Here is a 21,020-nt window from a genome sequence, read left to right as displayed (position 1 = left end):
GGGGAACACAGCTGCTCCGTAAGAGACAGGTGAAGGATGGGTGGAGTGGGGGGGGGACACAGCACAGTCTCTCATGGGTGCCCTTGGGTGCTGCTGACTGCAGGGCTGTCCGGGGGGCCTGCGCTCCCCCATCCTGAGCCTGCCCTTTCCCCGCCCCGGCTTCCTCCTGCCAGGAAGGAGGGAGGAAGCAGAGGCTGAATTCATCCCTGCCCCAAGAATAGGATCCAGGTGTTTGTGTTTCCTGACCGGGCCCCCACTTCCCCTGCAGCAGTGGGCAGGAGGCACCCTGCCCTCCCCAAGCTTCCATCCCCACCACCATCCTGGGTGCTAGGGTGCCCCAGGACGGAGCCCTCTCTGCTGTGTGTGGCTGCCTTGTCCCTTCTCACTGGGTGCCTGGGGGAGCCGGGCACCACAGGGTCAGGGAGCAGCCCAGGTCCCAGCTGCATCCCACTGGTCAAGGGACACATCCTGCCCTGCCCCACACCAGGCTCTGACGGTGCTTCAAGCCTTGCCATGTGCCTCAGTGGGCCTGTGCCCTCGGTGCTGGGCACGCTGCTCTCCCTGCGGACCTTCAGAGCCTCTAAGGGCAGGGGTCAGCCAGGTCCTTGGGGGTGCAGGGGCTGCTGAGGATAGGGGAGGTGGTTTGGGGAAGGGGCTGCATGTCCATGGGCTGCAGCTCCCCCTCTGCTCTGCCCCAGCCACCCCGGAGTCATCCAGCCATGGAAGCCACCACCTCGCTGCTGGATGCCGCGGCCGTTGGGGATCTGGTGCTGCTGGACCCGCTCACCGAGGAGTCGCTGCTCCACACGCTGCAGGAACGCTTCCGCCACAGCGACATCTACGTGGGCACCAGGCCAGGGGCAGGGGTCTTGGGGGGAGGGAGCAGGGGAGGGTGCGGGATCTGGGGTGGGGAGCGGGGTATGGGCTCTGGAATGGGGACCACCAGGGTCTGGGCTGGGTCCTCCTGGCCCCACACCCACGCCATCCTGCTTACCTGCAGACATACATCGGGAACGTGGTGATCTCGGTGAACCCCTACCAGTCTCTGCCCATCTACACCCCCGAGAAAGTGCAGGAGTACCACAACTGCAACTTCTTTGCTGTGAAGCCCCACATGTGAGCACGGGGAGCCCGGCAGCCCCGGGGTGCCCTCGGTCCCGCTGGACCCTGCCAAGGGGCGAGCCCGTGGCTTTGGGGTCTGGGGGAGTCCACTCAGGGTGGCCTCACAGCCACAATGGGGGGGCTCTTGGTGTTTCCTGAAGCCCCCAGCCTGCTCCAGCCCCCTTCTAACCCCTCCTCACCCCCAGCTACGCCATTGCTGATGATGCCTACCGCTCACTGCGGGACCGGGACCGGGACCAGTGCATCCTCATCACTGGCGAGAGCGGGGCCGGCAAAACAGGTAGAGCTGGGGCTGCCGCTGGGCGCTGCAGGGCTGCGAGGGGCTTGCAGGACGGGCAGCCATGGCCCTGGCACCCATGGCCCCTCGCCCGCAGAGGCCAGCAAGCTGGTGATGTCCTACGTGGCGGCTGTGTGCAGCAAAGGGGAGGAAGTGGACAAGGTGAAGGAGCAGCTCCTGCAGTCCAACCCCGTGCTGGAGGGTATGTGCCCCACTCCCTGTGCCCGTCCCAGGGGTCGGCACAGCCCCCCCTGCCCATGGTGTAACCCCATCCTCCCCCCGCAGCCTTTGGAAATGCCAAGACCATCCGCAACGACAACTCTTCCCGATTCGTGAGTGACCGGGAAACAGGGATGGTGGAGCTGAGTTCCCCGGGGCCAGACCCTGCCATGGCCACGGGGACCCTGACGGGGCTGGAGCACAGCAGGGGGTGGGACTGTGGACATGGGAGCGGGGCTGCCGCACCCCCTGGCGTCCCTCTGTCCTGACCCGAGCCTGTTCCCAGGGCAAGTACATGGACGTGGAGTTCGACTTCAAGGGGGAGCCCCTGGGAGGGGTCATTAGCAACTGTGAGTACTGATTTACCCATCCCGGGGGGGGGCGTGTCTCACTTCGCATGCCCCGGTGACACTGACCCCTGCCCGCAGACCTGCTGGAGAAATCCCGCATCGTCCGGCACGTGAAGGGCGAGAGGAACTTCCACATCTTCTACCAGCTCCTGGCCGGGGGCTCGGCGCAGCTGCTCCGTAGGTCCAGGCCCCCCAGAACAGGGGGTTGGGGGGGCTGGGGAGACCATGGCTGAGCCTCCTCCTGCCCCCCCAGAGCAGCTGAAGCTCCATCAGGACTGCCGGCACTACGGCTACCTGAACCGGGAGAGCTCCGGGCTGCCTGGCATGGATGATGCAGCCAATTTCCGTGCCATGCAGGTACTGCTGGCTGCGACCCTGAGGGGGCCAGGAAGGCATCACACGCTCCCCAAAACACCCTGGGGGTGACCCTATCCCCCTGAGCTGCCTGTGTCCGTCCCCAGGATGCCATGAGGGTCATCGGCTTCTCACCTGCTGAGGTGACGGCGCTGCTGGAGGTGACGGCCGTGGTGCTCAAGCTGGGCAACGTGCAGCTGAGCAGCAGCTTCCAGGCCAGTGGGATGGAGGCCTGCAGCATCGCTGAGACACAGGGTAGGGACAAGGAGGGGGACAGACCTGGGCCAGGTGGGGGGGTCCCTGCTTGCCCCCCGGCTTGGCCCCGTCAGCGCTGAGCTGCAAGCGCCCCCGCAGAGCTGCAGGAGATCTGCGAGCTGATCGGGCTGGACCCTAGCATCCTGGAGCAGGCACTGTGCTCCCGCACGGTGAAGGCACGGGACGAGATGGTGCGGACCACCCTCAGCGTCCCCCAGGTGAGCGGGGCCGGCCCCTGCCACAGAGGTGGTGCCCAGCAGCCCCCCAGGAACTGGCACAAGCCCTTCACTCCTCTCCCCAGGGCTACTACGGCCGGGATGCGCTGGCCAAGAACATCTACAGCCGCCTCTTCGACTGGCTGGTGAACCGCATCAACACCAGCATCCAGGTGAGCGCCTGGGAGTGACAGGCACCAGCCCCCCCATCCTGCATGGGGCCCCAGACTCCCACCCCACACGGGGCCGGGACACAGCCCAGCACCCTGCTGCCTCCTCAGGTGAAGCCGGGCAAGCAGAGGAAAGTGATGGGTGTCCTGGACATCTACGGCTTTGAGATCTTCCAGGTGAGTCCAGGGCCTACACGGCCCCATCCTGCTGCTGGGGGGAGCTGGGGCGGCTGGTGGGACATGGGGCAGGGCTGGGGGCTTGGGCACGTGGTCCATGACCACACAGGACCCTTCTCTTGCAGGACAATGGCTTTGAGCAGTTCATCATCAACTACTGCAATGAGAAGCTGCAGCAGATCTTCATCCTGATGACCCTGAAGGAGGAGCAGGAGGAGTACATCCGAGAGGTATCCCCGGCCCGTGCTGCTCAGGCTGGATGTGGCTCCTCTGCCGTGCGAGACCCCCCGGGGATGGGGAAGTGCCAGAGACAGCTCTGCAGCACGTCCCGCCCTCGCCCCGCTCCCTGCCGTGAGCAGATTCAATAGCAGGAAGGCAGGGAGGGATTCAGGATCCCAGTCCCTGTGGCCGGTTGTCCGGTTCCTGCCCCAAATCAACTGGGGGGGGTATCCGTGGGGCAGGGTCCGTGCACCACGTGTCTGGGGAGCTGTGCCTCTGACCCCTGTCTGCTCCCAGGGCATTCAGTGGACCCCAGTAGAGTTTTTCGACAACAGCATCATCTGCAACTTGATCGAGAATGTGAGTTGCCCCCCATTGCTGAGGGCCCGGATGGGGGTCCCAGCACCCCCATCACACCCGGCGTGAGTTCAGGCTGAGCAGAGCCCTGGGCAGCCCCACATCGATGGAGCTGCTGCTCAAGGCCAGGGTTGGTTTGGGGTGACACTGTCCATGACGGTGCAGAGCAAGTGCGGGATCCTGGCCATGCTGGATGAGGAGTGCCTGCGTCCCGGCGTGGTCAACGAGGACACCTTCCTCACCAAGCTCAACCAGCTCTTCGCCACCCACAAGCACTATGAGAGCAAGGAGACACAGAACGCCCAGCACGTCATGGACGCCAGCCTACCATCGCAATGCTTCCGCATCCACCACTACGCTGGCAAGGTCTGCCGGTGCCACGGGCACCCACCGGCACCCACTGCCCCGGCCCTGATGGGGGCAGCCGGGACCCCTGGGTCCTCTTCCCAGCTTTCCAGGGGAGCAAACGGGCACAGAGACACAGAACCGTAACCCGCTCGCTCTCTCCTCCCTCCCTGCACACATCCCCCATGCACCCAGCTGAGCCCTGACCCCGCTCCCACCCCCAGGTGACCTACAATGTGACGGGCTTTATCGAGAAGAACAACGACCTGCTCTTCCGTGACCTCTCGCAGGCCATGTGGGCCTCTCAGCACGCGCTGCTGCACTCCCTCTTCCCCGAGGGAGACCCCCAGAAGGTCTCCCTCAAGCTGCCCCCCACCGCCAGCTTCCAGTTCAAAGCCTCAGTGGCAACATTGATGAAGAACCTCTACTCCAAGAACCCCAACTACATCAGGTATTGACCCCGGCGGGAGTCCCCAGCCCAGGCCTGGCACCAGCGGGACCCCCTCCCCAGCCCACCGCCACCCTCCCCAGGTGCATCAAGCCCAACGAGACCAAAACGGCCATGCTTTTCACGCCGGAGCTGGTGCTGGCGCAGATCCGGTACCTGGGGCTGATGGAGAACGTGCGGGTGCGGCGAGCAGGCTATGCCTTCCGCCAGCTCTATGACTCCTTCCTGGAGCGCTACAAGATGCTGAGCCCCCGCACCTGGCCCCGCTGGACCGGTAGCCACAGGTATGGGGCTGGGCCAGACTGTGGATGCGTCTGGTGGCCCAGGGGCTGCCGGGCTCTGACCAGCCTCATCCCCCGCCGCGGTGCAGGGAGGGGACCGAGGTGCTGCTGGCAGACCTGGCGTTCCCTCCCGAGGAGCTGGCCTTCGGCCACACCAAGATCTTCATCCGCTCGCCACGCACCGTGAGTCCGGGGATGGGGGAACCAGGGCGACCCTGCTGTGGGGCAGTTGGGCTGCTAGGGGGGTGCAGGACCTGACCCGAGTGGTTGCCAGCCCCACGGGTCCCCTGACACCATGGGCAGCCCTGAGCCCATCCTGGGGGCTCCTGGGCGGTGCCACGGCTCCCAGCTGGGGGTCCCTGTCCCCGCTCGGCACCCAGCGCTTGCCTTGGCTGTGCCCAGCTCTTCGGCCTGGAACGGCGGCGGCAGGAGCGCGTGGCCGAGCTGGCCACCCTCATCCAGAAGATATTTCGGGGCTGGCGGTGCCGGACCCAGTACCAGCTGATGCGCAAGAGCCAGATCATCATCTCTGCCTGGTTCCGGGGACACATGGTGAGGGGGGGAGTCCCTCCCGCCTTGGGCAGGGCATCCCGGCTTTCCTGAGCCCTCCCCCACTCACCCCACCTCTTCCCACTGCAGCAAAAGAACAAGTACAAGCAGATGAAGCGGTCAGCACTGATCATCCAGGCGTACGCACGGGGTTGGAAGGTGAGGGCTGGGCGCTGCGGGGCTGCAGGTCCCCCCCAGCGTGGGCAGTGGGGCAGGGGGTGTGCAGCGGGAGGGGACAGGGTCTCCACATGCCCCATGGTAGGACCAGACTCATCTCCTCTCCCCGTCTTCCATCCTTCTCTCCTGCCTCTCTCCTGCCTCTCTCCCTCTCGCTCTGTATCTGTGTCTGTGTCTCGCCACCTCGGGCTCCCCGGGCCCTCACCCCCCGCAGTCTCGCCGGCTCCTCCGGGAGCTGAAGTCCCAGTGCCACCGTCACACGGCTGCCACCACCATCGCTGCTTACTGGAGAGGGTACAAGGTAACGGGGCCAGCCCTGCCGCGGGGCCACGCGCACTCCCGCTGCCTCTGTCCTGCTCTCCGCGCCGCTGTGTCTGGGGCTGTCTGTCTGTCTGCCCACCCTGGCTCCTGCCCACCCTGTCAGGCTGGAGCCGACTGTCCTCTTCAGTGGGGCTCAATGGGGATGGGGAGTTGGGACACAGACACCCGTGTCCCAGTGGGGGCTGGCAGCGGGAAGGGGGCAAGGTGCCGCATCCCCACCACCGCTGACAGCCACCTCCGGCAGGCCCGCAGGGCATACAGGAGATATTTCCGCTCTGCGGCCAGCACCCGCCTGGCCAACTTCATCTACCGGCGGCTGGTAAGCAGGGCTGGGGGGAGAGGGGGCACCTTCCTAGCCCCCACATTGGGGCTGCACCGGGGACCAGCCCGACCCCCGGCCGTGTTGTCACCCCCAGGTGCAGAAGTTCCTGGTGGGGCTGGCGAGGAACCTGCCGCCCCTGTTGGTGCTGGACCGGACCTGGCCCCCTGCGCCGTACAAGTTCCTGGCTGATGCCAACCAGGAGCTGAGGAGCATCTTCTACCGCTGGAAGGTGGGAGCAAGAGTGGATGGGGGGGCTCTGGCTGGGTCCACACCGGCCCCCAGCAGGGGGTCTTCAGCAGCACCCAACCGCCCCCTCCATCCCTCGGCAGTGCAAGAAGTACCGGGAGCAGCTGACGCCACAGCGCAGGGCCCTGCTGCAGGCCAAGCTCCATGCCAGCGAGCTCTTCAAGGACAAGAAGGCTCTTTACTCCATAAGGTGCTGGGGCTGGGGGCTGGCAGGGGTGGGCAGGGGGGGCACATGGGGCAGCGCCGGCTGACAGTCCTGTCCCCAGCCTGCAGCAGCCCTTCCAGGGCGAGTACCTGGGGCTGACACAGAACCCCAAGTACCAGAAGCTCCACGCTGTGGCCAAGGACAAGCTGGTGATGGCTGACACTGTGAGGAAGGTGAACAGAGCCAACGGCAAGGTGAGCCCCGTCCCCACCACCCCGGGAGGTGTGCGGGGCCACACTGAACCCCCCCCCGCCTCCTGCCCACAGGCAGTCCCACGGCTGCTGCTGCTGACCACCGAGCACCTGGTCCTGGCCGACCCCAAGGCCGCCGAGCCCAAGACCATCCTCAGCCTGGGCGACATCCACAGCATCTCTGTCACACGCTTCTCTGATGGCTTCCTGGCCCTGCACCTCAAGGAGGTACCTGGGGAGGGGGGTCCCCTGGGGCTCAGGGCGTCCCTGGCGGGGCTGATACCCCCTCTTCCTCCCTGCAGACCTCCACGGGTGGGGCCAAAGGTGATTTCTTGCTCATCAGCGACCACCTCATCGAGCTTGTCACCCGCCTGCACCAGACCCTTATGGATGCCACCGCCCAGGCCCTGCCCCTGCACATCACCGACCAGTATGGGTGGGGTGGGGGGGGGCGGGGCTGACGAGGGTGGGGCTGGTGGGGTGGGGTGGGACTTGCAGGGGTGGAACTAGTAGGGCAGGGCAGGGTGGGGCAGGGCGGGGTCCAGGGCGGAGCTGACAAGGGTGGGGCAGGGCAGGGTCCAGGGCGGAGCTCACAAGGGCAGGGCAGGGCGGGGTCCAGGGCGGAGCTGACAAGGGTGGGGCAGGGCGGGGTAGGGTAGGGTGATGCTTGTGTGGGCAGAGCTCGCAGGGGTGAGGCTCACAGGGTGGGGCGTCAGCTGGAAGCTCATTGGGCAGGAGGTGGGGTGGGGCTGGGCGTGTCCCCACTCCACTCTGCCCCTCCCTCCCCCCCAGGTTCTCCACCCGCTTCCCAAAGGGCGCCATGGCCATCACAGTGGTGGAGTCAGACAAGGTGGGCAGCAACATCCCTGTCTGCAAGAAGCGGGGCAGCAACAAGATGGAGGTCCTGGTCCACTGAGGGGACGCTCACCCCCCGCCTTGTGTCATCCCCCCCACCCCCCCCCGTCCTGGCACCACCCAGGATTGCTGCAAATCCATTAAAAGATGCTCTGGTGTTGGTACCCAGGCGGTGTTGCAGTGGGTACCCCCTGGTATGGGTGGGACAGGGGCACCCAGTCGTGCCAGAGCCCCAGGACACGGCGCCACAGTGCGGGAGCCGGGGGAGCAGAGCCTGGCCCCAGGGATGGAGACCCCCCCACCCTGGTCCCCTGCCTTTCCTGCTGCCTGACTGCGGCTGATGCTCGGCTTGCAGGTGATTGGAAAGGCCCCAAATTGCAGCCACTTTTTCCATTAAGTAGGGAAGCGGCTTGCTCTGACGTAGAGGTAATTTCTGGGTGGCCACGGGCAGCTGGCACGTGAGGTCCTCGGCACCCACCTGCCTGTGCTGCCCGTCCCCATCTCCCCCTGCCCAGGACCCCCTGCGCAGGGTACTTCCCACTGTGCCTCCCCGGGCTGGCACCACGGCTCTGGGGCTGGAGCTGTGTTCAGGGACCAGGCTTGCAGCCCAGAGCAAAGCAGGGGGACAGAGAGGAGCCAGCCTCTGTGGAGCCTCACTCCACAGCCCTGGTGCCACCACTGCAGCCCACGTGCCTCCTGCAGGACCTCTGCCCAGTCCTGCAGCCCCCAGGAGCCGGAGTCCCTGAACAGCTCTCATAGCAGCCCCCCCTCCCACTGCCTTTTCTCTCCTGTATGCATCAAGCTCTCAGAGAGGGTTTTTTTTTCCTGTCCCCACACGTCACCAGTGTTACCTTCGGGAGCTGACAATTCCCCGTCACATCAGCATCAGCACCAGCTCCCAGGTGGGCCCTGGAGCATCAGCACGGTTTGTCGTGCACGGGGGGCATGTGTGGGCACGTGTGCCGGGGCACTTGGGCAGTGCAGGCACTTGGAGGGGCACGTGTGTGCGTGGGGGCACTTGACAGCACAGACGTGCCCCGGCTCCAAGGGCTCCCCCCCCTTCCCACTGCGGGCTGTGTGACATCCCAGCACCGAGACCCTCCTGCCCATAGTGGTGAGGGGCGAGAGCTGTAAACAAACCCACCGCAGCTCGGGGCACCGCGGCTCTTTGCAGCTGCGTCGTGCTTGGCACCACACAAGTAGGTGTTATTAATTAATTAGGCCATCTCTGGCCAGGCTCCGATTTAATTAACATCGCCGGCACTGCAGATGCTGCCCTGCCCCAGGCTGTGCTGCCACGTGAGCCGCCGCTGCCAGGCCACCATCCTGCGGGGCCAACCGCGGCTGCCTGTTGCTTGGGCTGGAGTCGGTGGCTCTCACTTGTTGGCCTGCATTGTCCCCCCTTCCCTCGTGTCCCTCCAGCTTCCCCCCAGCTTTTCCTCACCATCTTCCATCTACGCACATCCCAGCCCCTGCCCGGGGTGAGGGTGGGGAGGTGGCTGGGGATGGGGGATGCAGGACTGAGCCCAGGCTCCCAGGAGGCCAAGTAGGATTTGAGCCACTGGGGGTGCTGGCAGTGCTGGGTCCCAGAGGGGTCCAGGGAGAGGCAGACGAGGCCCCCCAGGGCCAGGAGCGCTCCCCACGGGCAGCACGGGACTGGGCAAGCCAGGAGATGGTACAGAGAGTGTGTGTGGGCATGCATGTGCTTATGCGCGCAGTTGAATCCTCATATGTGTGTGCAGATGAACATGTGTGTGCACCACGTGTGTGGTGGGAGCCTGGCTGATCCCCACTGCGGTGTGAGACCTCCCAAAGCCTGGCTGCAGAGCCACCACCAACAGCCATGCCAGCGCAGCAGACGGGACTGCTCCTGCCACGTGTGTGCCCACACGTGCCAATGACTGCTTTGTGCTCGGGCGTGCATTTCCCCCCATGCCTGTGGTGCGAGGAGGGGCTGGGGGCTGCGTGGGCAGAGCGCCCGTGCTGGCCCCCTACCATGGAGTGCTGCGGTGTGGTGGGGAGCTGGCACGCCTGCGTGGGCGCGCTGGTGTCGCGGTGTGACTCTGTCTGTGTAATGGGTGCCTGTCGGTGACACGGTGCCTGCGTGGGTGTGAAGCTGCAGGGTGGGGGTACCACCCCCCCGGCCCCCATTGGCGGCTCTCCTCTCGCCCACCCACACCGTGCCACGGGCAGAGCCCCTTATTAAACTCCGTGCAGCAGCAGCACCCCGGTACTTCGCCGCCTGGCTGAGCCCGCGCTGGGAGAGCCGTCATCGCAGCCTGCAGCCGCTGCCCACCTCATCTTGCTGCGTCTCCCGCTCTGCAGCCACTGGGCAACACCTGAGGGCTCAGCAGGTCTGTGGGCACCTGGCCCCAGGGTTCATGGGGGGTTGCCGTGTCCTGTCCTTGCCCAGCTTGGGCTGGGAGAAGGGAGGAGGGAGAAGCTGGTGAAGCCACTGGGGAGGGCACAGGTCGGGAGGAGAGATGGGGTGAAGATGCCAGTTGACTTTGGGAGGGGGCTCTGGAAGCAAGTCTGGAATCTGGCTATCATCAAGCACATCTGTGTGCTAGTGGGTGTGTCAGGGGACGTGTGTGTGCATGCCAGTGTGTGTGTCAGAGAACGTGTGTGTGTGCCATGGGACACGTGTGTGTGCTGACACAGGTGACTGTGCGGAGCTGAGTCGGAGACCATGTTTGTGATCTCTGTGTGACCACACTCGGTCCCGTGTGCGTGTTTGCATGGTCCGGCTGGTGTGTGACTGCACAAATGCGGCACCACAGGCACGACTGGTGGCTCGGGACCCCCCAGGTCTGCCCCTGTACCCCCCCCTCACCTCTGCGATGCCTCCCCCATAATGTGCACGCACACCCCCCCCGCACCTCTGTAAGGCAGCCCCTGGTACAGGCCCCTCCCCAGGACGGGGGGGTGGGGGTGGTTTACCGCCCCGTGCCCCCCACCCAGCCCCGGGAAGCAGCGCGGTTCCTCCGGCCGCAGACACGAGCGGGGTCCGCGCCGCCCCCGGCGCCCCGCGGTCTCCTGTGTCGCTGCTTTCCCTCCCCAGCGCTTGGCCCGGGCCCGGGCCCGGCCCGGGCCGCCCCGCGGAAGGGTCGCTGGCTCGGGGCGGCCCCGGGCCCCCCTGCTCCGCCGCTGACCGCCGCCCCCAGGCCCCCCCCGAGGATGAGGAGCCGCCCGGCGCTGGCGGCGCTGATCGTCCTGGCGCTGCCGCTCGCTCTCGCCCGCCGCCCCCCCGCCGCCGCCGCCCCGCCGGGCCCCGCGCCCCCCGCACAGGTACGGCCGTCGTGGGGAGCAGCGGGCGGACCCGGGACCCTCCCGGCCACCCCCCCCCCCCCCCCACTCACCCGCTGTATTCCCGCAGGGGATGCCCGTCCCGGAGCCGCTGCCCTGGAGAGCCCGGGGCAGACCCGGGACTGCCTTCGCCGCCGTCCTGCAGCTGCTGCGGGAGGAGGGTGCCGGTGAGGCCCGTGGGATGCGGAGGGGATGCGGGAGGGGTCGGGGGGGTGCGGGGGGGTCGGCACGCCCGGTCCGCGCCGGCGCCGCTCACCCGCTTCGGTCTCTTCCAGGTCCCCCCGCTCCCGCGGCTCCGCAGAAGCGTAAGTCCCACCCGGTGCCAGCCCCGGTGCCGGCCCCGGTGCCAGGTTCCGCGGCGCTGACGGCGGGTCTCTCCGCAGGGGACATGCACGACTTCTTCGTGGGGCTCATGGGGAAGCGGGCGGCGGAGCCCGGGCGGCCGGCGGGGCGGGGACGCATCGGCCCGGTCCCCGGGTGCTCCCCGGGACCCGCCCCGGCCGGCGGCACCCCGCTGCGGGCGGCGTGAGCAGCGGGCGGGGCCGGGGGGGGCCGGACGGGGGCGCACCCGGGACGTCCCCCCACCCACGGGGGACCGTGCTCTGTGCCCCGGGGCAAGGCACCGGGGCCCGCGCTGCGGCGGTGGTACCGGCGGCGGGGGGGGGGGGCGCGTCCCGGGCGCGCCGCTGCCCACGGAGCTGTCGTGGGACCCGCCGGTGCCGGAGCCGCGCTCGCAGCTGCACCGCCCCACGCAGGCGTCCCACCCCCGCGTGTCCATACACCTGTACCCGTCTACGAGCGCCTGGAAACACCCACCCGTGCGGGACACGCGCCCCGACCCACCGTCTCTGTGTCTTCCTTGCGCCGCCCTGGGGCCGCCCGGAACGCACCTACGGGATTAAGGACGGGGGGGCAGCGGGGCTGGGGGCGCCCGCTCGCGGGGTACAGCGACCTGCCCACGGCTGCCCCCCGTGAACGAAGGGCCGTTGGTGCCCGTGTCCGTGCCCGTGTCCGCCGTCGCCCCCCCCGCCGCAGCCGCCCTCCGAGCCGCGGGGGGGCGCTGTGGCGGCGCGGCGCGCGGCGGGCGGAAGGCGGCGGCGGGGCGGCCGGGGCGGAGGGAGGGCGGGTCGGCGCCTTTGTGTGAGCCCGGCCGGGATGGTGCGGGGCGCCGGGCGGGTAAGGAGCGACCCAGACCGCGGCCACGCCGACCTCCCGGGGGGCCCCGCTCGGAGCTCGGCGACGAACCCCCCCACGACGGGTCCCGCGGGCTTCCCGCCGCCCCCGCCGAGCCCCCCGGGGCTTCTCCCGAGGGCCCCTTCCTGCCCCCCCCTCCCCCCGGGGCTCCCCCCAGAGCCCCCACGTGGGTCCCCTCACCGCGACCCCGTGGGCCCCTCGTTGCCCCCTCCCACGTTACCCCTCCCGCGTGGCTCCCCCAGCCCCCCCAGGGGTCCCTGCCGCCCCCCGCCCAACCCCGCTGCTCCCTCTTCTCCTGGGCCCATCCTGGGGGTTCCCCGGTCCCTCTCTCCTGCCTGCAGGCAGCGGCCCCCTACCCCCCCTCCCCCGCCGCGGGGCCTCCTCCTGGCCCCCCGGGAGCCCCTCCCGGGCCCCTTCCCTCCTCTCCCGTCCCCAGACCGCCCCCCCGCAGGGGTCCCACGTCCCGGCATTCCTGGGCTGGGGAGGGTTTCCCCCGCTAGAGCCTTCCCCGGCCACCCTCATCCTCCTCGTCCCCCCACCCCACTGCCTTCTCTCTCTCAGCGTCCTTGTGGGGGGACCCATCCTCGGCTCCTTTTTACCTTTCCCTGGAGCTGGGGAGGGAGGAAGCCCAGGCTCCTCCATCTCCTGCGACCCCCACAGCTCGCTCTGCTGCCTTCTGGGGTCCTTGTTCTCGGTCATGGGAGGGTGGGGGTAGAGCTCCCGGGGTGAGTTTGCCGAGTCCCCGGGTGGCTGAGAGCTCTCCCGGGCAGGACAGGGTGGCAGTGGGATGGGGTGGCAGAGGCAGTGGGATGCACTGGAAGAACGAGCTCAGGTGGGAATTGCTGGTGCCATGGGCCAGGTGTCTGGTGGCAGCGTGGGAACACCACACAAATGGCTGGAAAGTGCCAGCACAGCAGAGGAGAAATCCCAGGGGAAGCTGGGAAGCTGGTGTGCCGGGGGGAATCTGAAAGGACATCCCACCTGGAAACCACAAGTTACCGTGTGGGGATGAGAGGAGTCTGGAGTGAAGGTATGAAGCGGTGGAGAGAGGAGAGGAGACCTGGAGGCAAAGCTGACCAGCCGGTAGAGTCAGAATTTCAGCCTCCAGCCAGGAGCTCGGGGAGCAGGGGGTGTCTGCGTAACAGGCACCAGTTGGGGCACAGTTTCTGAAACAAGGGCCATGCCCAAGAGAAGTGGGAGCTTCATGCTGTTGCTGGAAGAGTAAATGGCTTTTTATTTTCTCTTTTTATGCTTTTCCCTTTGCTTCCCAAAGAGCCAGTCTTAGAAGTTACAAGATAGGTTTTAGTGGATCTCCATCTAAGCAGCTATGCTGCTGCTTCTCTGTTGCTCATCAGGAAGGTGGAAAATTTGAGGTATGACCAGAATGATGTCTCTTTGGTTGTTGAGGTACTAACAGTTTTTGCATTTTCCTCTCCCTAGAGCCCCTTGCCCTGCCAGTTTCTGGATGCCAAGCACCTCCTGCTCACGCAGCTGATGAATGCGTGAAGAAGCAGCTGACCAGGCAAGGAACTCTTAAGCAGCTGCTAAGATGGGCATGAGGATCAAGTTGCACAGCACCAATCACCCCAACAACCTGCTGAAGGAACTCAACAAGTGCAGGCTCTCCGAGACCATGTGCGACGTCACCATTTTGGTGGGCACCCGCTCCTTTGCTGCACATAAGGCTGTTCTGGCCTGCGCTGCTGGCTACTTCCAGAACCTCTTTCTGAACACGGGGCTGGATGCTGCCAGGACCTATGTGGTGGATTTCATCACTCCGGCCAACTTCGAGAAGATCCTCAGCTTTGTGTACACCTCTGAGCTCTTCACAGACCTCATCAATGTGGGCGTCATTTACGAGGTGGCAGAGCGGCTGGGCATGGAAGATCTGCTGAAGGCCTGCCATTCAACCTTCCCTGACCTGGAGAGCTCAACCATCACGAAGCAGCCCTCCTTGTCCATGAGCGAAGGCCGGTTGGGTCCTCTGAGCAGCACCTCCTCAGAGCAGAGCCACTCTTTGGGTGAAATCCGGAGCGGCGGGGAGCATTTTGGCCCTGAACGGAATTACATCTTGCACGGGGAGGTGGCAGGCAGCTACAAGGAGGACGACAGGAATACCGTGAGTGAAGCCAGCCAGACCCTTCCCCTAATGCATCCGCAGCAGCCTCCCAAGACGGAACAGGAGTCAGACCAGGGGCAGTTCGCTCCTGCTACGAGTGTGGTGACCCAGCCCAGCTTGGGCAGTGTGAACATCGTTGTTCAAACCACGACAAGCTCCTGCCAGCAGTACAAGGTCCAGAGCAATGGCGACTACGGCAAGGGCAGCTTCTTTACAGCTGATCCTTCCCTGGACATTTCCACAGGGAGCAATTCCTGTCCCAGCAACAGTGACCACTCCAAAGAGCAAGGTTTTGGGCAGATGGATGAGCTTCAGCTGGAGGATTTGGGTGAGGACGATCTGCATTTTGAAGATGCCAGTGAAGAGCTGGGCCCGTCGGAAGAAGTTATTGAGCTGAGTGATGACAGTGAAGAAGAGCTGGCCTTTGAGAATGACAGCCGGGACAGCAAGGCCATGCCCTGCCAGGTGTGCAAGAAGGTCCTGGAGCCCAACATCCAGCTGATCCGCCAGCATGCGAGGGATCACGTTGATCTGCTCACTGGGAACTGCAAGGTCTGTGAAACCCACTTCCAGGACCGGAACTCCAGGGTCACTCATGTTTTGTCCCACATTGGCATCTTCCTCTTCTCCTGTGACATGTGTGAGACCAAGTTCTTCACCCAGTGGCAGCTGACCCTCCACCGACGAGAAGGGGTCTTTGACAACAACATCATCATCCACCCCAGTGACCCGCTGCCAGGGAAGATCGCCGTGTTTGGGGGAGGGCCTGGCTCAGAGCTGGCGTGTACTGCCTGCGGGAAGCCGTTGGCCAAAGATTTCCACACTATCCGCAACCACATCCTAGACCACGTGAACTTGAAAAGCCAGACGTGCGGCGTGTGTGACCAGAGGCACCTCAGCCTCTGCAGCCTGATGTGGCACACCCTGTCCCACTTGGGGATCTCGGTCTTCTCCTGCTCTGTGTGTGCCAATAGCTTCGTGGATCGGCACCTCCTGGAGAAGCACTTGGCTGTTCACCAGAACATGGAAGAGGCTCTTTTCCGGTGCCACTTCTGTGGCCAGAGCTTCAAGCTGGAAGCGGCGTATCGTTACCATGTCAGCCAGCACAAGTGCGGGGGCAGCCTGGACATCCGCCCCAGCTTTGGAGACCGTCTCCAGCAGCAGGGCCTGCAGAAGAGGAAGCTACCAGAGGAGTTCCTGAGCGAAGACTTGGCGCTGCAAAACCAGCCGGGCAACAGCAAGTACAGCTGCAAGGTCTGCGGGAAGAGGTTTGCCCACACCAGTGAATTCAACTACCACCGGAGGATCCACACTGGAGAAAAACCCTACCAGTGCAAGGTGTGCCACAAGTTCTTCCGCGGCCGCTCCACCATCAAGTGCCACCTGCGGACGCACTCGGGAGCCCTCATGTACCGCTGTACTGTGTGCGGGCATTACAGCTCCACGCTCAACCTCATGAGCAAGCACATAGGCGTGCATAAAGGCAGCCTCCCCCCAGACTTCACCATCGAACAGACTTTCATGTATATCATCCATTCCAAAGATGCAGAGAAAAACACGGACAGCTGATGGGGTGAGGCAGGGCAGGGCCAGGAAAGGAGCAAATGCTAATTACAGAAGCTGTGGAAAAAATGTCGTCTATTTTATTTAATGATCAGACATCACGGATGGAATCCTCCTTTTCTATTTTTTTTATGTTTTTTTTTGGCCTTGCTAGGGCTTTTTAGATTGGTGGCATTGTACAAATTAACAGCACGTAAGCTACGTCACTGTTTCCAAGAAGTCTGTCGTGTTTACTTACCTCTGGTCCTATTAGAGGCCGTCGAGTTCTGTGTTTTTAGCATTTCTGACTAGGTTTCGAATCTAGATTTTTATTTTTTTTTTAACCTTTTAGCCCACTTGACTAGGCTAACTCTCAGTTTGAGCTTGTCCACAAACTGATGCTGCTAAGATTTTTCACACCTGACCTCAGAAGAGAGGGACAGAGCCAGAGCTGGATGGTGCTGGACTCGAAGAAAAGGGAAAAAAAAAAAAAAAGAAAGAAAAAAAAAAAAAGAAAGAAAAAAGGAAAAAAAAGGACTTGTTCTGGGCATCACTGGGGTTCTGCTGCTATTGCAAGGAGATAAGCAAAGTCCATGTCACCGAATCAGCCTTGAAGCTGTTGCTCCATCGCAGGGAGATGAGCCAGCAGCGTGGGAGTGTGCGTGTGCCAGTGAGCATGGAGACCTGGTGGTAAATGAGCAGGAGGGCGGCGGTCGCTCACACGGGTGCTTCCCAGGCACAGCCACGGGGCTCCGGGAGCCCTGCCCAAGCAGGGAGTCAGGCTAGCAGCTTCTCTGCCGTGTCCGTGACACACCGCTCACTTGTGCCCCTCTGAAGGAGGAGACGGAGGAGTGACGCCAGCTTTCAGAAGAGCCCAAGTGGCGGCGGCTGCAGGAAGGGAAGAGGCGGCTGTGTGAGCAGAGTGATCTCTCGGAGGAGTCGCTGAACTGGAGAGGGCAGGGGAAGCAGGTTCGTGCTGTGGGGTCAGCTGCTCCTTGGGAGGTATTTTGTGATGGTGTGGTCACACCTAACTTCTGCCGGCCTGCAGCTGGCCATCGAGAACATGACAACATCCCCTCGGCTCTCCTCTGCCGACGGTGCATTGGGCTCTGCCAGGACCCTGCGTCCCAGGGCTGCTGGTTGCTGGAAGTGCTGGATGCCAGAGAATGGTGTCGCTGCGGCTGCGCGGATCCCAGCAGACGAGACGTGATGAAGCTTTGCCTTAAGCTCCCAGGAAGGTACCTTTGAGAAGGACTCTCCTCTCTGCTGACTCCCCTCCTGCGGCTGCTGCCGGGGATCGCCCTGTCCCGGACATGTCTCGTGGCAAACGTGCGGTGCAGGATATTGTTGGTGCCATGTGAGTTTGTTCATCTCTGGTCGGATCGTGCTGTAACTTCAGCAGGTGCCAGCTGGGGGCTGCGGCAGCTGGTGGGACCCTCAGCTCAGCCTCGGTCGGGCGCTGGTTGGGGACCCTCCTTGGCACGGTGGCTCTGCCAGCCGCGCTGGCAAGGTCAGCCCCTGCTGTCAGTATTTACACCAAGAAGGGTGGGGATCGGCTTTTTCCCATGTTATCCTGCTGTGGGGCAGAGGTGGAGAGGAACAAATATTTCCGATGCCGCAGCATGAGTTATGACTGCCCTTAGGTAACTCATTCTACCTCACAAACAGGAAGCGCTGAGGGCTTTCAAGCCACAGTCATAGTAATTTGGCTCCTGCGCTTCTGTAACAATATGCTGTTACAAAACAAAACTAGTGATTTGCAAACCCTGCAAACTCATCCCGCTTGCCCCTTCTCTCGAAGGGGCAACCCGCGGCAGAGGAGCAGCGTGGGCTGGACGCGTGGTTGGTGAGCTCGGAATTCCTGGGGGTTGCTCCCCCCGCTCCACTGTGGCCTTGGGCAAGTCACTTCACCTCTTTGCCTCAGTTTCCTCATCTGTAAAATGAGGGCGGTAACACTTGTGGTACCTACCTACCTCCCGGGAGTGCAGCGAAGATTGCTGGCTTGTACCTGCGAAGCGCGTGGGAGATGCAAAGCGCTTAGTGAATACTGATGTTTAGCATCCCAGGAAAATGACAGCCTCCGTCTTTCCCTGTTCTGTGCCAGTTCCTCCACCTGGCCAGGTCGTTTTACTCCTCTTACAGCCTTCTCCAGCGAAAGCAAACCTCCGTTTAGCCCTGTCCCCATCACAAGCCTGTGAAACCAGCTCTGTAGCAATATAAAAAGCGGGGCAGCGCTGCAGCGGAGGGGCTGGGGGAAGCTGCACCAGGGGACAGGAAGCAGGAATGTGTGTGCTGGGGGGCAGCAGCGCTGTGATGTCCCCTGGGGTTTGGGGAGCACGTCTCCCCATGGGCTGGGAGCATCACTGTCGGGAGCGGGAGGAGTTCGCATCCTAGGAGAGAGGAGCCAGAGAGTGTGGAGCTGCTGGAAACCCCTGCCCCTCAGCTCCATCCATCCTTTGATCCCCGCGGTTTGCCTGTAGAGCCGCGTTTCTACCACAGCAACTCCAGGTCCGGGTCCAGCCCTGCTGTGACGGGGGAAGAGACAAGAGTTGGTGTCAAACCATGTCCACGCTGGCAGTGCTGAGCCCTGGCTGGAGCTGATGGCCCTTCCCAGGCAGCTCCTTTTCCTGAGCTTGCGTCATCCTCGGTCACCCCATGGACCTGCAGCACCCGAGTCCAACCCTGCTGCATGGAGATGGGGTGGGAGGGATGGACCTTGCTGAGGAAGAACGAAGAGGCCAAGGTGAGGATGGCCGAGGCCATTGGGAGTTTGTGTCATTTCCCCAGTCCCTGTAGTATTGGCCGAGTTTGGGGACAACTGGCATTGCCCTGGGGGGTGTTAAACTGGATTTGTCCTGATTTTGGTGCCTGGAGCCTGGAGAGGCACCAAAGTGATCCCAGACCCTGAGGCTGGCCAGGCTGTGCCGTGTCCACCACTGGAGCTCTGGTTTCCGAACCCCAGCCTCGTGGTACTGGTCGGCTGCCAGGCCATGGTCTGCGATCACTGGTCTGCAGAGCCATGTTTAGCCTAGTGTTGTTAAGTTTAAAAAAAAATAAAAATCATTTTGAGAACATGTGAGGCTCTAGAAAAGCATGGGGGTTGGCAGCGGGTCACTGGGGGCTCCTCTGAGGAGCTCCTTGAGTTATGGGGTGGTTTCGTTGTACTGGTGGTGGCTGGCAGATGAGCAGATGGGACCTGCTCTGGTCTGGAGATTGCTATGAAGGATGCGAGGGGGGGCAGCAAGGCTCAGGAGAGCCGAGTCCTTAAAGCCTCAAGACCCTCCTAAAATGTCCCAGAGGCTTTGATGAGCTTTTGGATAGGTTTGGGTGCTGCTGCATGGTAGTGTCTGCAGCCCCGTGTCTAGATAAGCTGTGAAGCAGAAGCCTTTTGTGCACATAAACCAAAAAGAGAAGCTTTTACACTGAAACACTAACGGGCAAAGCAAGCCCACCCTTTGGGACACAGGGACAGGAAGGCAAAAGCCCGTCCTGTTTTCTGGGACGGGGCGGGGGCAGTGCTCGGGTCCCTCGCGTTTGTGTGTCTTGGATTCTTTCCTGTGTTATAATGAATTATTCCCACATGAAACACCCTGAGATCAGCAGCGAGTCCCGTCTGCTGCGGGAATGCTGGAATGGATCTGGACCTGCACCACTCCTGTGCAGGACGAGCCTCGAAGGGCTTTTTCCCAGGAGGGGTCAGAGACCTGTTGCTCTCCCCTCTCCAGCCAGGTCCTGGTCCTCCCCAGGGCTCTGTCATCCCCGTCCCCTTGGCCGTGTGGCTGTCTCCGAGTCCGGGGGAGCTCTGGAAAGCTTCAGGGATGGCGCGACGGGGCTTGTCCAAGACCCCCAGGCTTGTCCGAGCCCCGCGAGGCTGTGTGGCCCTGAGGGGCCGTAGCTCTGACCCAGCTCTGTCGCGGTGGAGGCACCCAGTGATGGCCAGGGGGCTCTGGGCTGGCGGCCCGGGGCTGTGTGTGCCGGGGCTGCAGCTGTGCACAGCCCTGTGCCAGGGGCCCAGCGCCATTGGCAGCGTCAGGGGGGGAGCTGGGGTGGACCCCGGCCTCTCTGTCCTTCTGTGACCGTGGGGACGACACTCACCTACCTCGCCTGGGGCAGCCGTGGGGTTTAACTTGTGTTTGCAAAGTGCTTTGGGATCCTGGGGGGCATGAGAGGGGAAATGCTGCGCTGTAGGTGGTGCCGGCAGCGTTTGCAGAGAGCCGCTGGGTCAGGTCCTTGCGCCAAAACCCTGACCCAAAAATCCCCCTCCAAAAGGCAGCGCTTCGAGTCTTGCTCCGATTTCTAAAACGCAAAGTTCAGTTTGATTCTCCCCTTTCTCAAAGGATCCAGGTCTCTTATCAGAGTAATTAAGCAGAAGAAAGAAAAAGAGTTGAATTGCTGTCTAACCTTTTTTGTTAAGTTAATAGTAGGTACTGACCTCCTGATATTTAAGTGTTTACTATCTATTTGCTGTAAAGTTTTGTATATTTTGTAAACTTTCCCCCAAATAGTAGATGTCTAAAATCGTTGTACATCGGGTTCTTTTATACTCCATTGTTCAGCACAAAGTGTGGTTTTTATTTAGAATAATAAAATGGAAAATGTTGACCTCTTGTGCCTTACTTCTTTATAAAAACTTGTTTCTTGAAACGTGCAGATTGGCATTTCTGCCTCTTCAGGAGCGCCGGGGGAAGCACGTGAGCCATTCCGAGTATCCTGCTCCTGTGCCGAGCTCGGCAGGACTCATGGAGCGCGTCCAGGGGCCTCTTCCTCGCTGTCTCCTCCGGCAGCGGGGGCAGCAGCAGGAGACGGGACTCTGGTGTTTCTGCAGGCTGTTTCCACAGCAGGTTGGGAGCAGAGCCCTCGGCAGAAACCATTTAGGAAATTCTCGGGGTTTGTGTTCCTTGATAAGCCCTTTCTGTGCCACCAGCGCTGTGTTTCAGTGAGACCTGCACCTTCACAGCCTCCCAGCTCTTGGCTGGCAAACCCTGCTGGGATTTTCAAGAGCCGCTTTAGCTCTTCTCCAGCAGCGTGGCTGGGCCAGTTCACCCTGAGGGGTGGTGGAAGCTTTAAAGGGAGAGACGGGGACCTGGCTAAAGCACTTGCTGGGTTCAGACCCACATTCCCACAGACACTCGCTCACTCCTCCCCCCACCCCCACCCCCCCCAACCAGGATATTTGGGTTTATTTCAGGCCGCTCTGGCCCTGA

The 21,020-nt window shown here is 63.1% G+C and overlaps 3 protein-coding genes across 4 annotated transcripts; all 3 read left to right on the top strand.

Annotated features, from left to right (window-relative positions):
* Positions 1-719: 719 nt before the first annotated feature.
* On the top strand, positions 720-7,744 carry MYO1A (myosin IA). Its single transcript, XM_063359182.1, has 28 exons — positions 720-842; positions 1,001-1,116; positions 1,308-1,402; positions 1,497-1,601; positions 1,685-1,731; positions 1,905-1,968; positions 2,047-2,145; positions 2,222-2,325; positions 2,430-2,577; positions 2,677-2,795; positions 2,879-2,965; positions 3,074-3,139; positions 3,265-3,369; positions 3,656-3,718; positions 3,881-4,081; positions 4,285-4,511; positions 4,592-4,792; positions 4,879-4,972; positions 5,192-5,341; positions 5,429-5,497; positions 5,730-5,816; positions 6,081-6,155; positions 6,253-6,387; positions 6,488-6,594; positions 6,671-6,803; positions 6,876-7,028; positions 7,103-7,230; positions 7,593-7,744. The coding sequence occupies exons 1-28, from the start codon at positions 720-722 to the stop codon at positions 7,714-7,716; spliced, it is 3,225 nt and encodes a 1,074-aa protein (XP_063215252.1). The 3' UTR covers positions 7,717-7,744.
* A 2,253-nt stretch (positions 7,745-9,997) lies between these two features.
* TAC3 (tachykinin precursor 3) lies at positions 9,998-12,000 on the top strand. The gene is made up of 4 exons (XM_063359147.1): positions 9,998-10,943; positions 11,032-11,128; positions 11,237-11,266; positions 11,345-12,000. The coding sequence occupies exons 1-4, from the start codon at positions 10,422-10,424 to the stop codon at positions 11,488-11,490; spliced, it is 795 nt and encodes a 264-aa protein (XP_063215217.1). The 5' UTR covers positions 9,998-10,421; the 3' UTR covers positions 11,491-12,000.
* On the top strand, positions 10,915-20,399 carry ZBTB39 (zinc finger and BTB domain containing 39). Of its 2 annotated transcripts, XM_063359146.1 has the most exons (3): positions 10,915-10,943; positions 11,032-11,128; positions 13,596-20,399. In XM_063359146.1, the coding sequence occupies exon 3, from the start codon at positions 13,705-13,707 to the stop codon at positions 15,841-15,843; it is 2,139 nt and encodes a 712-aa protein (XP_063215216.1). In that variant the 5' UTR covers positions 10,915-10,943; positions 11,032-11,128; positions 13,596-13,704; the 3' UTR covers positions 15,844-20,399. The 2 variants fall into 2 exon arrangements, with proteins under 2 accessions (XP_063215216.1, XP_063215215.1); XM_063359145.1 differs by lacking the exons at positions 10,915-10,943; positions 11,032-11,128 and adding an exon at positions 12,047-12,137.
* Positions 20,400-21,020: the final 621 nt, after the last annotated feature.

This window comes from Chroicocephalus ridibundus, chromosome 24 (genome assembly GCF_963924245.1).
Source record: "Chroicocephalus ridibundus chromosome 24, bChrRid1.1, whole genome shotgun sequence".
In the NCBI taxonomy this organism is placed as follows: Eukaryota; Metazoa; Chordata; class Aves; order Charadriiformes; family Laridae; genus Chroicocephalus; species Chroicocephalus ridibundus.
This window is presented reverse-complemented; position numbering and strand designations above follow the sequence as displayed.

Coding starts and splice junctions, on each gene's coding strand:
- MYO1A (XM_063359182.1), top strand. CDS start 720: ATGGAAGCCACCACCTCGCTGCTGGATGCCGCGGCCGTTGGGGATCTG. Junction 843..1,000: donor TCCGCCACAGCGACATCTAC/GTGGGCACCAGG, acceptor GCTTACCTGCAG/ACATACATCGGGAACGTGGT. Junction 6,595..6,670: donor AAGGCTCTTTACTCCATAAG/GTGCTGGGGCTG, acceptor TCCTGTCCCCAG/CCTGCAGCAGCCCTTCCAGG.
- TAC3 (XM_063359147.1), top strand. CDS start 10,422: ATGCGGCACCACAGGCACGACTGGTGGCTCGGGACCCCCCAGGTCTGC. Junction 10,944..11,031: donor GCCCCGCGCCCCCCGCACAG/GTACGGCCGTCG, acceptor GTATTCCCGCAG/GGGATGCCCGTCCCGGAGCC. Junction 11,267..11,344: donor TCCCGCGGCTCCGCAGAAGC/GTAAGTCCCACC, acceptor GTCTCTCCGCAG/GGGACATGCACGACTTCTTC.
- ZBTB39 (XM_063359146.1), top strand. CDS start 13,705: ATGGGCATGAGGATCAAGTTGCACAGCACCAATCACCCCAACAACCTG.